Genomic DNA, 17,436 nt, shown 5'->3' with positions numbered 1-17,436 from the left:
GGTTAAGGGTAAAAGGTGAAGTATTTCAGGGGAACATTTAGTCAAAGAGTGGGGAGAGGGTAGAACGAGCTGCCTGTCAAGTGTTGGATGCTTGTTCGATTTCAACATTTAAGAGAAGTTTGGGTAAGTACACGAATGGGAGAGGTATGCAGGGCCCTGAGTGGAGCGATGGGACTAGACAGAATAATAGTTTGACATGGACTAGATGGGCTGAAGGGTCTGTTTTTGTGCTGTAGTGCTCTATGGCTCTATGACTCTATGATTCTAATTGTTGTGTCAGCATGATCCCACTGCCTCGGGGGACAATATCCATCCCTCAACCAAGCCTGGTTAAATGGGTAATTTATCCATTATCTCTGTATCTTGCTGTGTACCTCTTTGTTGTAATGTTTCCCACTTTGTGTTCATGAGGACCCTTCAGAAGGACACCACTTGGTGACACTGAGAAACGTTGTGAAAGGCACCATGGACACATGGGTTACTTTTCACAGAAAGAATTGTGCCTCTAACAACTCGCTCCATACAGCTACACCTGACTCGAGATTTTTTTTTTGTTTCTTTTGCTAAGATCTGCCACCTCCGCCTGACCCTCCACCATGCCCAGGTTCAAAGCTCCATTCTGGTCAAGGATTGAAGACAATGGGGCTGGACAATTCTCCAGACAGCCAGCAGGTGATCTGCCTCGATGAAGACACAAACTCAGTGGACCATCTGCTCAAGACATCTCTAGAAGGTCAAGTGAATCAGGAAGACTTGCGAAACAAGCTGCAACACAAGCCAACCATGGGGTCAGGTAGGAAAGAGACAAGAAAGGATTCACTTCAAGCACTGTTGAAAAATAAAGTGATCAACTGGAAGTGTAGGAAATTCTTGTGGGGCTCCTTGTGGTAGATATAACCATATAACCATATAACAATCACAGCACGAAAACAGGCCATCTCGGCCCTCCTAGTCCGTGCCGAACTCTTAATTTCACCTAGTCCCACCTACCCGCACTCAGCCCATAACCCTCCACTCCTTTCCTGTCCATATACCTATCCAATTTTACCTTAAATGACACAACTGAACTGGCCTCTACTACTTCTACAGGAAGCTCATTCCACACAGCTATCACTCTCTGAGTAAAGAAATACCCCCTCGTGTTTCCCTTAAACTTCTGCCCCCTAACTCTCAAATCATGTCCTCTCATTTGAATCTCCCCTACTCTCAATGGAAACAGCCTATTCACGTCAACTCTATCTATCCCTCTCAAAATTTTAAATACCTCGATCAAATCCCCGCTCAACCTTCTACGCTCCAATGAATAGAGACCTAACTTGTTCAACCTTTCTCTGTAACTTAAGTGCTGAAACCCAGGTAACATCCTAGTAAATCGTCTCTGCACTCTCTCTAATTTATTGATATCTTTCCTATAATTTAGTGACCAGAACTGCACACAATATTCTAAATTTGGCCTTACCAATGCCTTGTACAATTTTAACATTACATCCCAACTTCTGTACTCAATGCTTTGATTTATAAAGGCCAGCGTTCCAAAAGCCTTCTTCACCACCCTATCTACATTAGACTCCACCTTCAGGGAACTATGCACTGTTATTCCTAGATCTCTCTGTTCCTCTGCATTCCTCAATGCCCTACCATTTACCCTGTATGTTCTATTTGGATTATTCCTGCCAAAATGTAGAACCTCACACTTCTCAGCATTAAACTCCATCTGCCAACGTTCAGCCAATTCTTCTAACCGTCATAAATCTCCCTGCAAGCTTTGAAAACCCACCTCATTATCCACAACACCTCCTACCTTAGTATCATCGGCATACTTACTAATCCAATTTACCACCCCATCATCCAGATCATTTATGTATATTACAAACAACATTGGGCCCAAAACAGATACCTGAGGCACCCCACTTGTCACCGGCCTCCATCCTGATAAACAATTATCCACCACTACTCTCTGGCATCTCCCATCTAGCCACTGTTGAATCCATTTTATTAGTCCAGCATTAATACCTAACGACTGAACCTTCTTAACTAACCTTCCATGTGGAACTTTGTCAAAGGCTTTGCTGAAGTCCATATAGACTACATCCACTGCCTTACCCTCGTCAACATTCCTCGTAACTTCTTCAAAAAATTCAATAAGGTTTGTCAAACATGACCTTCCACGCACAAATCCATGCTGGCTACTCCTAATCAGATCCTATCTTTCCAGATAATTATTAATACTATCTCTAAGAATACTTTCCATTAATTTACCCACCACTGATGTCAAACTGACAGGTCTATAATTGCTAGGCTTACTTCTAGAACCCTTTTTAAACAATGGAACCACATGAGCAATACACCAATCCTCTGGCACAATCCCCGTTTCTAATGACATCTTAAAGATCTCCGTCAGAGCTCCTGCTATCTCTACACAAACTTCCCTCAAGGTCCTGGGGATATGGAGGGGATTGGATCAGCAATGATCCCAAAAATAAGAGGTCAGCATTTAGATATGAAATAAAGAGAAACCTCTCAAAGTCAAATTTATTGCAGCATGCACAAGTATGTGTATGGACAGGCACAAAGGAAAACTTGTAGCAGTAGCAGAGGCAGAACATAGAACATTACAGCACATTACAGGCCCTTCAGCCTACAATGTTCTACAAACTTTTAACTAGAGGTCGCCAACCCGTCGATCGCAATGGATTCGTCGATCTTTGAGACTTTCCCAGTAGATCCTGAAAAAAAGAAAAAGAAATACACAAGTACAGTTGAGAGATCATTTCTGGGTTACGGGGTTTTAGTTCCATTCTTTCTGCCCAGTGCTCATGCACATAGCTCCCCCGCGCTACACAGTGTACTTCAGTGGTCCCCAACCACTGGGCCACAAGGAAACAATATGAGTCAGCTGCACCTTTCTTCATTCCCTGTCACACCCACTGTTGAACTTGAACCCATGCGAGGTCATCAGTCGCCTAAACCCTCGCACCAGTGTTCACCTCACACGGCTGGCAAGAACCGCCAATGCTACTGGCCCGGAGTGCGGCCGGCAGGAAGTGCCGTTGCTACGGGTCTGGAGCCCGGACAGATGGGTGCCGCCTCTGAACCTGTTTACCACACCGAATGTTCGTGGGGATCCTGGTGCTAAAATATTCACAGACGACCTAATTCGGGCTCAAGGTTTCGTAAGTAGCAGAGCAGCTACCTCTCTGCAATCTACTGAAAGTCATCCCTCCAGCCAAACTTTTGTAGGCCGATAGATCCTACAAGGGGGGCGGGCGCAGGCTTGTCACTCTCCTCGCTTGGTCAGTCGCTCTCTGTGGACTATGACCGCCACGGCCCCGGCACAAGGACCTCCAGCCCTGACCTTGTCCTCTCACCCCACCCACAACCAGTCCCACCTGGCCAGGACTTCTGGCGATGGGCAGGCGGGAGGCTGGAGTTCGGGCCGGGAGGCTGTCTAATGAGGCAATGAAGCCCTCAAAACTGCTTCGGTACCCTGAGTCCAAGCACCCCGCACTTAAAGACGAACCCGCTGAGCTTTTTCAGCAGAAAAACGTGAACAGCACAAGACAGCAGCTAAGTGCTGAGAGCCGTGAAAACTAAATTGCGGAAGAGATTGGACATAAGGAACCTGCTTCGAGTATCGCTGTATTCCCGTCGTGTTTAACACCACCCGCCCCCCGTCGGCCGGTCCGCAAGAATATCGTCAATATTAAACTGGCCCGCAGTGCAAAAAAAGGGTGGGTATCCCTGGTGTTTATGCATTATTTCTACTTCCGGGTTGTGGGGTTTTGCTTCCGGTCCTTTCTGCCCCAGTGCACGTGTGTGTAGCTAATCGATCTGTAGTCGATCTCGCATTTCACTAAGGCCGAGATAGGGGAACTTGGGCTTAAAAAGATTGGTGACCACTACTTTTAACCTACTCGAAGATCAATCTAGCCCTTCCCTTCCACATAACCATTATTTTTATGTCATCCATCTGCCCGTCTGAGAGTTTCTTAAAGACGCAACATTAGAGACACATCATTCCCAAGAAAAAAACATAAACTAAATATAAATTGTATACAGTTTTGAGAAGAAGAATAAATAATTAGAACCAAAATACAAAAAAAAACAGAGCCCAATTTAGTGCAAAGTGAGTAAAGAGGTTACAGTATTGATAATCTGGAGTGATTATGGTTGTGCTGGTTGGTTTAAGAATTGAATTGTGGAAGAGAAGTAGCTGTTCCTGAATCTGGTGGTCTGGGTCTTCAGGTTTCTTTATCTCCTGCTTGATGGTAACTATGAGATGATGGCATGGCCCAGATGCTGGATGCTACCTTTTTGAGGCAGTGTCTTTGTAGACACAGGCGGCAAGGTAACGTAGCAGCTAGCGTAACACTTTACAGCGCCGGTGATCAGGGTTCAACTCCCGCCACTGTCTGTAAGGAGTTTCTATATTTGCTTTGTGACCATATCTGTTTGTTGTCAGTGCTCCTGTTTCCTTCCAAAGACATACAGGTCAGTGAGAATTAGTAAATCTTGGGCATGCTATGTTAATGTCAGAAGCCTGGTGTCACCTGCGGGCTTCCCATGTGTGTATGTTACTGTATGTTTATTTGTAGATGTTGCAAATAAAGTTAATAGTTTTAGTCTGCTCACTACCAATGGTGGGAAGGGGTGTATCCATGATATATTTGGCTGACCCACCGCCAAACACATCAATCCCTCCCCCCCAACTTTCCACTTTCCTCAAGGATCACTCCCTACACGACTCCTTTGTCCACTCATCTCTTCCCACTGATTTTACTCCCGGTACTTACCCTTGCAAATAGAACAAGGCCGCTCCTGCCCCTACACGTCCACCCTCACTACCATTCAGGGCCCCAAACAGTCCATCCAGGTGAGGCAACATGCGAATGTGTCCTGACAAAGGGTCTCGGCCCGAAACGTCAACAGTGCTTCTTCCTAGAGATGCTGCCTGGCCTGCTGTGTTCTACCAGCACTTTGTGTGTGTTACCTCACCTGTGAGTCTGTTGGGGTCATCTACTGCACCCAGTGCCCCCAGTGTGGTATCCCTGTTTATCAGAGAGACCCGACGTAGATTGGGAGACTACTTCATCAATCACTTCCATTCCAGCCACCACAAGAAGTGGGGATTTCCTAGTGACCACCCATTTCAGTTCTACTTCCCATTCCCATTCAAATATGTCTGTCCATGGCCTCCTCTACTGCCGTGATGAGTCCACACTCAGGTTGGAAGAGCAACACCTTATATTCCATCTGGGTAGCCTCCAACCTGATGGCCTGAACATCGAACTTCTGGGAAATCCTACTATTCGCTTCTACCCTTCACTATTCCCCATTTCCATTTCCTTCTCTCACCTTATCTCTTTCCCTGCCCATCACCTCCCTCTGGTGCTCCTCACCCTTCCCTTTCTTCCGTGGTCTTCTGTCTTTCCCATCAGATTCCCGCTCCTCCAGCCCTTTATCTCTTCATTAATCAACTTCCCAGCTCTTTACTTCACCCCTCCCCCTCTCCATTTCACCCATCACTTGCGACCTCGTGCTTCTTCCTCGTCTCCCTCACCTTATAATTCTGACTCCTCCGCCCTTCCTTTCCAGTTTGAATGAAGGTTTGTGGCCAGAAATACCGACTATTTATTCCCATCCATCAATACTGCGAGCCCTGCTGAGCTCCTCCAGCACATCATGGTTATTGCTCTAGATGTTGAGCATCTGCAGTACCTCTCGTGTCTCCGTATTGGGCTGATTCCACAACTTCCCCCAGCTCCTATCTGAGTGCAGTGACTCTTTAGAATACTCAATCCTGGAGGATGGGGATGCTCAGAACGGTGTAAAAAAACCCACGAAGATTGTTAAGATTGTTAGATCTCTGGATGTTAGAAAAAACAAGAAGAGTGAGGATGATGCAGGGAAATAGTGCTGAGGTCGAGGGGATGTGGGAGATCTGTTCCTATTCTGGTTTCTCATTTTTATGTCAGCTTCCCTGCAGTGGGAATTCCAGGCATTTAGTCTTCTCACCATTCAAGCCTTCAAAGGAGAGGCTAAGGACATTTGTCAAAAGGGAAAAACAGACAACCAAAATTGAAAACTCAAGTTCAAAATCAATCTGTACTGAAGAAATGTGGTTCTCTGCCATGGCAGGATTTGACAATGTGCAAGTCACAAACACAAGAGATTCTGCAGATGCTGGAAATCCTGAGGGACACACACACACACACACACACACACACAGAGTCCATGTTGAAGTCTAGTTATGTGTGAACCTATTCCAAGAAGCTCAAATCAGCTCTGGCCACATAAGCACGGTCAGGAGATAGTTGTGTGCTAAAGAGATAGAGGGAGCAAGTGGCACTCTTCCCTGTGTCTAACACTTCCCCAGAGAGTGTGTGATGGGACAATATAGCGGGGGCTTCACTCTATCTAACTGTCTCTGTTTTGGGAGAGTGTGATGGGACAGTGTAGAGTATTTCACTCTGTATTTAACCTCTACTTGGTGTGTTTGAAGAGGATCTTGCTGTGCACCTCTTTGTTGTAACGTTTCCCAGTCTGTGTTCATGAGGATCCTTCAGAAGGACACCACTGGTTGTCAGGCACTTGGTGACACTGAAAAGACTCTGGATTACACATGGGTTATTTTTCACAGGAAGAATTGTCTGACAGAGATCTGATCGAGATTTATAAGATTGTGATAGGCATAGATAGAGTAGAGAGACATCTTTTCCCCAGGTTTGTAATATCTAATACCAGATGGCATTCATTTAAAGTGAGAGGAGGTAATTTCAAAGGAGATTGGAGGGCCAAGTTTTTTCACAGAGTGGTGGCACTACCTGGGGTGGTAGAAGAGGCAGATACATTAGAGACTTTTAAGAGGCATTTAGATAGACACATGGATATGAGGACAATGGAAGGATATGGACATTGTGTACACAGAAGGGCTAGTTAGATAGGTCATTTGATTATTAATTTAATTAGTTGAGCACAACATTGTGGGCCAAAAGGCCTGTTCTTGTGCTGTACTGTTCTATGTTCTATGGTCTATGATCTGTTGGGGACCTAAACCACACTTTTTGCATCTAAGCTCCTCTGTGGTAATTCTTGCAAAAACTGCACATTCCAGGAAAGATTTTTGTTTCTATAGCCCCAGCATAACCTCTTGACTTCCTCTCAGTCTTTATGGCTTTTTTTTGTGGTCATTGTGATAGTCTTGGTATTACAACAGCTGTTTTACACTTAGAATACTCCGCAAACAGCTGTGTGAAAATTACCAGCACAAATCTCTTTCTCTGATGTTATTTGAAGATTAGCTATTAGCACAGGACAGCAGATTTAACTCTACTTTGAACTTGCAACCGTAGATAATTCCCAACCACATGAGATGGTGGACTTTTAACATCTTACACATGAGGGAGCTCCCCAGAGTATGGAACAACTTCTCAACTACATACGGGAAGCCACAGCCTCAGTTGAGGAGGGGACAAAAGAGTTAATGTATGAGGAGCGCTTGATGACTTTGGGCCTCTACTTGCTGGAATTCAGAAGAATGAGGGGATCACATTGAAACCTATCGAATATAGAAAGGCTTAGACAGAGTGAATATAGAGAGGATGTTTCCTATAATGGGGGAGTCTAAGATCAAAGGGCACAACCTCAGAATAGAGGGAAGTCCCTTTAAAACAAAGATTAGGAGCCATTTCTTTGTCTACAGGGTGATGAAACTAGAATTCATTGCCACAGATGGTTGTGGAGGTCAACGGAAGTTGATAGTTTCGACATTAATCAGGGCATCAAAGGTTATGGGGAGAAACAGGAGAATGGGGTTGAGAGGGATAATAAATCAGCCATGATGGAATGGTGGAACAGACTCGATGGGCTGACTGGCCTAATTCTGTTCCTGTACCTGTTCTGTAAGCTGTTCTGAAAGGACTAGACAGACTGGATGTAGAAAGGATGTTCCCAATATTTATTTATTGAGATACAACGCAGAACTGGCCCTTCTGTAATGCTCAGTAAGCCAATTGTTTGGAATCAAATGACCTTGCCTGGTGTCTCAGGGCTGGGTGTGTCTGCACACACACCATCCCCCGCCCCTGGCTCTCCTCTGCTACCACCCGTCCTGTGGCACTCCACTCTTGCCATTTGAACCCAGTTGAACCCAGATCTTCCAATTGCTGGTGCTGTAAAGCTTTACACTATCATGTTTACTTACGTTGTTCTCATTGCGAGACACTCTTGTAATTGTCAATTTTCTGATCTTTTTCCAGAAGAAGTTCTAATCCCGTACAGCAAGCCGAATTTCCCCTCTCCAGGCCACTTGAGTGGTCAAAGTTCTTCGGGAACCGCCTCGTCTAAGGGGTCGACTGGACCCAGGAAAGGAGTGCCCTCACGAGGAGGTCCAGCCATCGCGTGTCACCAGCGGAACATTAGTGAGCTTCCAGATGTAGGATATATGGGGTCATGTGGCCAAGGACAGTTTCTAGGGGATGTATGTAAGTATCTGAACTGCTGGAATAGACTGGATTAATTATTATCACATGTACTGAGGTACAGTAAAAAATGTATTTTGCATTTCATCCATGCAGATCATTTATTTATTTAGTTATTGTGATATAATGCAGAATAGGCCCTTCTGGCATTTCCAGCCCTTCAAGTCATGTCTCCCAACAACCCCCTATTTAACCCTAGTCTAACCACAGGACAATTTACAATGACGAAATATCCGACCCACTGGTACGTCTTTGGACTGTAGGAGGAAACCAGAGCACCCGGAAGAAACCCACACCATCATGAGGGAGAATGTACAAACTCTTTGCAGACAGCAGTAGGAATTGAACCCAGATCACTGGCACAGTAAAGCATTTCGCTAACCACATTTCATCACATCACACATGAAGGTAATGCAAAAGAAAAACAATAACCGAATGCAGAATGCAGTGGTACAGTTACAGAGAAAATGCTTCGCAGCCGATAATAAAGTGCCAGGGCTGTGTTGAGGTAGATTGTGAGGTCAAGAGTCCATCTCATCATATAGGAGTTCCACTTGAAAGTCTTTTAACAATCGGAGAGAAGCTGTTCTTGACCCTGCTTTCAAGCTTTTGTAAGAGGTGTAAGAGGTGAGAAGAAAGGGTGGGGTCTGGGATGGGTGGGTCTTTGATTATGTTTTATGGAGTTGATGGAGCTTGTAGATGTGTACACATATGAATATGAAGGAAAAGGAGCAATCTGGATATTACATAGGACGAGGACATTTGGAATAGTTCAGTATCAAGACTGGCAAAACAATGCAGGCCAAATAGCCTTGCCAGAGCTCAAATGTTCAATGGCTGATGTTTGTTCTATGCTCAGTGCTTTACTGAGGCTGTATGAAGTATAAACAAAGTCCTTGGAGGAGAGGCTGGTTTCCATGATGTGCTGAGCTGTGTGTATAACTTCCTGCAGTTTCTTGAAGTCAAAAAGCTGAGCAGTTGCAATGCCAAAGCATGATACAGGCAGATAGGATGCTTTCTATGTTGCATCTATAGAAATTGGAGAGAGGCAATGGGACATGCTGACATTACTTAGTCTCCTGAGAAATTAGAGGGCAAATTGGAGAGGGTCAAAGACTTCCTCTAGCCTCCAGTGCAATCAGAGGTACAGGTGCACTTCCTTGGCCATTGGTGGCTACACGTTCAGATCAGCAGAGGCCATAGCTATCGTTCACCCCGATGACTGGTGATGTTACATACTAGGAATGTGAAAACACTTGAATGGTTCGAACAGGAAGAATAAAAATCTTACATACAACATAGCAGTCCTGGTGAAAGGTCTCAGCCCGAAATGTCGACTGTTTACTCTTTTCCATGGATGCTGCCTGGCCTGCTGAGTTCCTCCAGCAATTGATGTGTGTTGCTTAGATTTCCAGCATCTGCAGAATTTCTCTTGTTTGTGATAGCAGTACTGTACAGGCCCTTTGGCCCACAATGATGTACTGACATTTTAACCAACTCCAACGTCAATCTAACCCTTCCCTCCCACATACCCTCTACTTTTCTATCATCCACATGCCTATCTAAGAGTTTCTTAAATGTCCCGAATGTGTCTGCCTTTATCACCACCCTTGGCAAGCACGTTCCACGCTCTCACCACTCTCTGTTGTCACGTACTCCATGACCGGGTTAAAGAACCAGCAGAAATGGAGAACGCACTGGAATCTGGTATTGCTATAAACTAATAGTGTTTATTAGTAACTACGCAATACAGTAATATAAATGCAGATATATCAAACAGGTTAGCAATGATATATCTGTACATAAGTGTGGAAATAGGAACAAAACTAGGCTCTTTCAAACCTAGGGATGAATGGGAACAGTCTTACGATGATGAAGAGAGTTCAGTTCAGTTTATGGTATTTAGTTGAGTAACGTTGGAGAAAGAGAGAGATTTGTAATCCAAAGGCATATGTTGTGAGAAGGCACTTACGTCGATATTCCAAAATAACAACAGCAGAAGGTTTTATCTTCCAAAGTTGTTCCACTCCACACACGAATATCACCGACAGTGATCTTCAACGAATATCCTTTCAACACAAGTGGTACCACACTCGAATTCAGCTACGGGTCATCCCAAAGTGGTGGCCACAGGATACTCAAACAGAATCCACGTATGGATTATCACCAACATTAGCTCATCACTGAGGTACCATCTTCAAGTGGTAAAACTACCAACCCAGGCCAAGATTATCACACACAGATAGTTTCCACACAATGTTACCCCAAACACACAACTGTGATAGCCACTTATCCAGTTCCACGACATACGAAATAACTCCCACAGTGATTTGCCACAGGGGCGCCTTTCTTCAGTGAACTACCACACCCAAACCAGGGTAATACACAAGTGGTAATCACAAAGGTTTCCCTCTCCTAACCAGAGAACCCACTCCTGTGGATTAACTACATGACGGTCACACCTTCGTATTCGAATGGAACTCAAACGCACCCTTACGGGCTACAGAGGTGAGAGTCCAAACAGTGACCTCTTTGTCACCAGGTTTCTTCTGTTTCAAATCTTCCTCTCCCCTCTTCTCTTCCTTTAAAGTCACCAACTGTGACCATAACACATATAACTGTTCTTCAGTGGTGGAATTATCAACCCAGGCCAGGGTTGGACACCCAAATAACTCCCCACCGGTCACACCTTTTCACACTGTGAGCCACTGATCAATGTCCTTGAATCGATCCTTCAAAAATCCCACCTTCCTGTGGGTACAACAAACTCATCCAGTGTCCAAAACCGTGTGTGCCTGGGTCCAGCAGCTGACCTGGTTTTTATCTCCAAGTGTTGGACAGCAGCTGTCCATCAACCTGCTCAGTCCTCCTCTCTCTGCAGGAACTTTTACAAGCAGGCAAGTGTCCTTGTGGAAATGTAAACAAACTGCCGAGAAACCGTAACATCAAACTTTTGAGCAGTTTCTCTCTCTCTCTCTCTCTCACACTAACAGCTCAAACAGTGTCCAAAAGCCAGTCTCATTCTCCCGACATTTTAAAGTGATTGTCCACAGAAACTATGAACCCTAGGGGTACATAACACTGTGTAAAAAATCTACCTCTGGCATCCTTTTATACTTTACTCCAATCACATTAAATTAAGCCCCCTCATATTAGCTATATCTGCCCTGACACAAACCCAGATGGTACTGCATCCAGTCCTGCATGATGTTTTCAGAAGGGCACTGTGAGTTTGCAGAAGGTGACGAGGAAAGATCCCAGGGATGGCGGCAGTCTGAAGTACTGCATTCAATTAGACCATAAGGTACATGAGCAGAATTAGGGCATTTGGCCCATTAAGTCTGCTCTGCCATTTCATCATGCCTTCCCCTCGTATCCCTTCATGCCCTGACTAGTCAAGAATTTCTCAAACTCTATCTTAAATATATTCATTGACTTTGGCTCCACAGCTGCCTATGGCAACAAATTCCATAAATTTGCCTCTCTCTAGTTAACGTAATTTCTCCTCATCTCAGTTCTAAAGGGATTTCTGTCTATTCTGAGGCTATGTCCTCTGGTCGTAGACTCTCCCACCTTAGGAAACATCCTCTCCACATCCACTCTATCCAGGGCTTTCAAGAGTTGGTGGGTTTTCAGTGAGGTCACCCTTCACTCTTCTGAATTCCAGTGTGTACGGGCCCAGAGCCATCAAACACTCCTCATACGAGAAGCCTTTCAATTCTGAGATCATTTTTGTGAACCTCCATTGGACCCTCTCCAAAGACAGTACATCCTTTGTTGCTCACAATACTCCAAGTGAGGCCTCACCAGTGCCTTATAAAGCCTTAACGTTTCATCCTTGATTTTATATTCCAGTCCTCTTGAAATGAATGCTAAAATTACATTTGCCTTCCTCACCACTGACTCAACCTGCAAACTTACTTTTAAGGAATCCTGCATGAGCACTCCCAAATTCTTTGCACCTATATTTTTGAGTTTTCTCTCCATCTAGAATATAGTCAACTCTTTCATTTCTTCTACTTCTGACACTGTATCCTATCTGCCACTTCTTTGCCCTTTCTCCAAATCTGCCCAAGTTCATCTGTGGCCTCTGTGCTTCCTCAATACTACCTGCCCCTCCATGTATCTTCATATTGTCTGTGAACTTGGCCACAAAGTCATCAATTCCATCATCCACTATATAAAGGATGTAGAGCCTTTTGAGAGGATGCCGAAGAAGCTCAGCTGGTGTTGTCTGGATTAGTGAACGTGTGCTATACAGAGAGGTTGGACAAACATGGGTTATTTTCTCTGGAGCAGTCGAGGCTGAGGGAAGATCTGATAGAAGTTTATAAGGTTATCTGAGGCATCGATTGAATAGATAGACCGTATCTTTTTCCCAGGGTTAAAAAAAGCTAATAATGTGTTTAAGATGAAAGGGAGAAATTTAAAAGGAGATATCTGAGACAAGTATTTTCAGAGAGTTGTGGGGGCCTAGAAATGCACTCCCTAGCGTGGTAGGTGGGACAAGTCAGATAGAGGCATCAAGGGACTCTTAGAAAGGCGCATGAATGTGTAAATGTGAACATTGTGCAGACAGAAGGATTGGTTTAGTCAGGAGTTCATTGCTAGTTTGAGTAGGTTAGCACCTGAAGGGTTTCAGAATCAGGTTTATTATCACTGACATATGTTGTGAAATTTGTTGTTTTAATGCAATATTTAAAGAGATAAATAAAAAATTTTAAAAAGTGGTGAAAAAGAGAGTAAATTAGTGAGGTAGTGGGCTCATGGTCCATTCAAACCAAAAGATGAACAGTTCCTTTCCTCCCACAGGTGCTGCTTGACCTGCTGAGTACCTCCAGCAGACTATAGGCCAAAGGACCTGTTCCTGTGCCGTACTGTTCTATCTTCAAAGCAGACTAGGTTCAAGCTCACAATTGGAAATGTTTTTTTATGAAGTTAATTAGGAGAAATGTGCCTCTGTGGCCAGTGGAGATATCAGGTGATCGGGGGAAGAATAGATGAGAAGAAATTGTTTACACAGTAATTAGTTATAATCTCAGACTCGGTGCCAGAAAGGGTGGTGGAAGCAGATGCAATAATAACAGCATTAATAACACCCATTTTGTATATTGCATTTAACCTAGTTATGTGTCACAAGGCATTTAGCAGGAGATTTATCAGGCAGATGCTTTTTAGCAGCCACAGGAGATGTTAACAATTGTGATTAATAGAGCATAGTACATTGAATGGTACTGCTCAGAATAGGCCCTTCAGCCCACAATATTGTGCTGATCTTTTAACCTACTCTACGGTCAATCTAACCCTTCCCTCCCGCAAGCCTTCCATTTTTCTACCATTCACGTGCCTATCTAAAGCATCTCCTAAATGTCCCTAATGAATCTGCCTTTGGCAGGGTATTCCACACACCTACCACTTTCTGGAAATAAAACTTACCGATGACACTCTCCCTTTACGTTCCTGCAATCACTTTAAAATTATGCCCCTGGTATTAGCCATTTCTGCCCTGGGAAAATGTCTCTGGCTGATCACTCTATCTATGCCTCTTATGATTTGTAGAAACTCATCTCTCATCCTCCAGTGGACCTATTAAACTTCACGTCTTTGGGATATGGGAAGGGACAGGAAGCCCTGGAGGAAAGCAAACTTATTCACCCAGAGATCATGCAAACTCCACACAGACAGTGCCAGAGGTCAGAGGCAAATCCTCTCTGTGTCCCCATCCTTCTTATAAATGAAGCAACCAGAGCTGGACACAATACTCCAAGTGTGGTCTGACCAGAGTTTTATAGAGCCGCAACATTGCCTCACAGCTCTTGAACTCAATCCCCCAACTATTGAAATCCATCACAACGTAGGCCTTCCTAACCATCCTATCAACTTGCATAGCAGCTTTGAGGGATCTATGGATGGATGTGAGCCCCAGGAACCCCTCTGTTCCTCCACACTGCTAAGAATCCTGCCATTAACCCTGTAATCTGCCTCCACATTCGGCCTTTCAAAGTGTCGCTGTCTCATTGTAACATCCACAACGCCACCAGCCTTTGTGTCATTTGCAAACTTGCCAACGCCCGCCCCCCCCCAATCTTCCGTCCACTCTAGAAGGTCAAGTGTGTGTGCGTGGTAATTTTATAACTGCCACGTGTACTGAGGCGCAGTGCAAGAGCTTTGCTTACATGTCATCCAGATGGATTATTCCATAAATAAGTGTGAGATACATAGAAAAGAAAACAATGCAGAATATAATTACAGAGAAAGTGCAGAGCAGGTAGACAGATAAGGTGCAAGGGCTGTGCTGAAGCAGGTTGAGAGAGTGCAAGGGATTATGGCAAAGGAGTGCATGGGACTGGCACAGATGGTAGTGCTTGCTAGTAGGGGTCAGACTGATCTTCCTCAGAAATGCCAGCTTTTAACCTCCGTGTCCTTGTTCCCACAGAGTGAAGAAGAACTGATCCTGAGAATCAGCGTTGCGAGCCCCACCTTGTCGTTGCCATGGCACCTGTGTGGTGCAAAGAACCTCTTCCTTATTTAATGTATTATGACAGAACCTGTAAATGTGATGTAAAGTCCGAGATACCACAGCCACATGTGTACCCCTTCACCCCACCATGGTCTTTCAGTACATTGTCCATGTACACCCTCCTCTCACCTCACCACGTCTCCATCACTCCCCTTTCCTTCTTCCAAATCCCACCCCTTCTTCTCTGTACGCCCATCACACCCTACTGGGGCATACGCTACCGACAGCAGCTCACTCGAGTCCTCTGCCCTGGGCAGATAGAAGGTTGGTCAGCCCTGTGGCTTCCAGTTTCACCACATGACCTTGTACATCTTCTGGGCGAAGAGTCTTCCTCTCCCAGAAATGAGGACTTTGGAGCTTCTGCTGCCGTTTCTGTAGCTCTGGGTTTTTTTATGGGATGGCATTGCTAGCCCCAGGCCCAACCCCCTTCCTTTCATAGCCAGGCTTGGGACCGTCCATGGCAGGGTTAAATCCCACCCACAAAATAGAAATGTGACAAGGAAGGATAAAAATATGAGAAGTGTAGTTGGTATAATGTAAGAGAGAAGGGGGGAGAGAAGGGGATTTCTTGTGTAAATACTTTTTGTTGCATTGTTAAACAAAACTCACCTTGTTCTTTGACTTTGCATCTTGTAATGTTATTACATTTTTTTATTGGTCTATTGTACTATATTGTCGATTGACTGGGCAGAAATGCCATTAAAAACAGGAACACACAAAAATATGTATTTTTAACATTGTTACTGCATTACTTTCTGTTTGTTTAATGTTGTGTTTTTTGAAGTTTGCACTGATGATTTTGTTTTAGTGATAAGCACAAAAGTTTAAAGCTCCTGAGAAAATGCTGAAGAGTGCGAAGTTGGTCGGATGGGAAGAGAGGGGGATTTAGCTCACCGCGTGTGTGAGCGAATGTGCGTGTGATGCGTGTGCGCTGTTGTGTGGATGAGTGATGGAGGTAAGTGTGGTTGCCTGAGCATACACTTACTGGCCACTTTATCTGATACCTCCTGTACCTAATAAAGTGGCCACTGTGTGTACTTTTGTAGTCTTCCGCCGCTGTAGCCCACCCACTTCAAGATTCGACGTGTAGTGTGTTCAGAAATGCTTTTCTGTGCACCACTGTTGTAACGTGGGGTTATCTGAGTTACAGCCACCTGCCTGTCAGCTTGAACCTGCCTGGCCATTCTCCTCTGACCTCTCTCAAAAACAAAGCGTTTTTGCCCACAGAGCTGCTGCTGCTTACTGGTTGTTTGTTTTTCACACCATTCTGTGTAACCGTTGTGTGTGAAACCCCAGGAGATCAGCAGTTTCTGAGATACTCAAACCACCCTGTCTGGCACCAACAATCATTCTACGGTCAAAGTCGCATTTCTTCCCCATTCTAACGTTTGCTCCGAACAACATTTGAATCTCTTGACCATATCTGCATACTTTTATGCATTGAGCTGCTGCCACGTGATTGGCTGATTTCATATTTGCATTAATGTATAGGTGTACCTAATAAAGTGGCCACTGAGTGTACATCATGTGTGTGCGTGCGCGTGTTGCAAGTGAGCGCACATGGGCATGTGTATGGTATGTGTGTGTGTGGTGTGTCTGCGCGTGTGTAGGGGCACAGGAAAATGCTGCATTCTTCTGGGACCTTGTGACCTTTGAACAGCACAACCAGAAATGGTGTCGAAGTGGGTCTGAGGCTGTTGCAGAGAGAGTCCCTTCACATGTCACTCTGGGACACAGTGCTGGAAAGCCAGCCTTGGAGGACTGAACAGCAGGCAACATCAAGCAGGCCGAAAAAGCGAGGCATTGCCATTCCCCCAGAGGATGCCCTCTGTCCCCGATTACCCCTTGCCCTCTCATAATTATTTAAGACTTTTTCCTTCTTTCTTAATATAAAAAAAAGGCAGCCCATTTCCCACCCGCCCTCCCCCACCACTTTAAATCCGAAAAGACATCACCTTGTTCTGCCAGGAAGCGGCAGCTTTCCAAATTCGCCACTGCTGACCAAGGAGAGTTTCAAAGGATGCTTGATGTCAAATATAGTCTTAAACATTAATCTTAAAGCAAGGTCAGGAGCCTTGTTAACGCTGTTAACGGTAAAATAAAGTGTGTGTCAGTATTAAGGAAAGTTGTTCATGGGTCTATAGTATATTGATTAAAGGCTTGATGTTTTTATGCTACATTGCCTGTCGTGATCTCTACCTGACTGTCTTACCTGGATTTTGAGGCAACACGTACTCCACATCCAAGTTCAGGTTCAACTTTAACTGTCTTTCAACCATATACCTGAATACAGCCACACGAAACAGGGCCAAAACACAGTACCAACAGCCACACACAGCACAGGTCACTCGAAGGCCTCTGTTGGACAGGGACGACCATGGATGTTGCATCCTAGCTGTCTAGATGTGCAAAGCCAGTGCAGCACATTCTCGAGAG

The 17,436-nt window shown here is 44.8% G+C and overlaps 1 protein-coding gene across 5 annotated transcripts in view; it reads left to right on the top strand.

Moving 5' to 3' along the window:
* robo2 (roundabout, axon guidance receptor, homolog 2 (Drosophila)) overlaps positions 1–17,177 on the top strand; it is a 596,210-nt gene extending 579,033 nt beyond the window's left edge. For all 5 annotated transcript variants that reach the window (XM_059969002.1, XM_059969005.1, XM_059969004.1 and 2 more), the window contains 3 exons: positions 569–793; positions 8,259–8,483; positions 14,917–17,177. In XM_059969002.1, coding sequence (XP_059824985.1) covers positions 569–793; positions 8,259–8,483; positions 14,917–14,918 — 452 coding nt within the window. In that variant the 3' untranslated portion in view covers positions 14,919–17,177. The remainder of the gene's footprint in view (positions 1–568; positions 794–8,258; positions 8,484–14,916) is intronic.
* Positions 17,178–17,436: the final 259 nt, after the last annotated feature.

This window comes from Hypanus sabinus, chromosome 4 (assembly GCF_030144855.1).
Source record: "Hypanus sabinus isolate sHypSab1 chromosome 4, sHypSab1.hap1, whole genome shotgun sequence".
Taxonomy (NCBI): Eukaryota; Metazoa; Chordata; class Chondrichthyes; order Myliobatiformes; family Dasyatidae; genus Hypanus; species Hypanus sabinus.
Note: the sequence above shows the minus strand (reverse complement) of the source record. Positions and strands in the feature narration are given on the sequence as shown.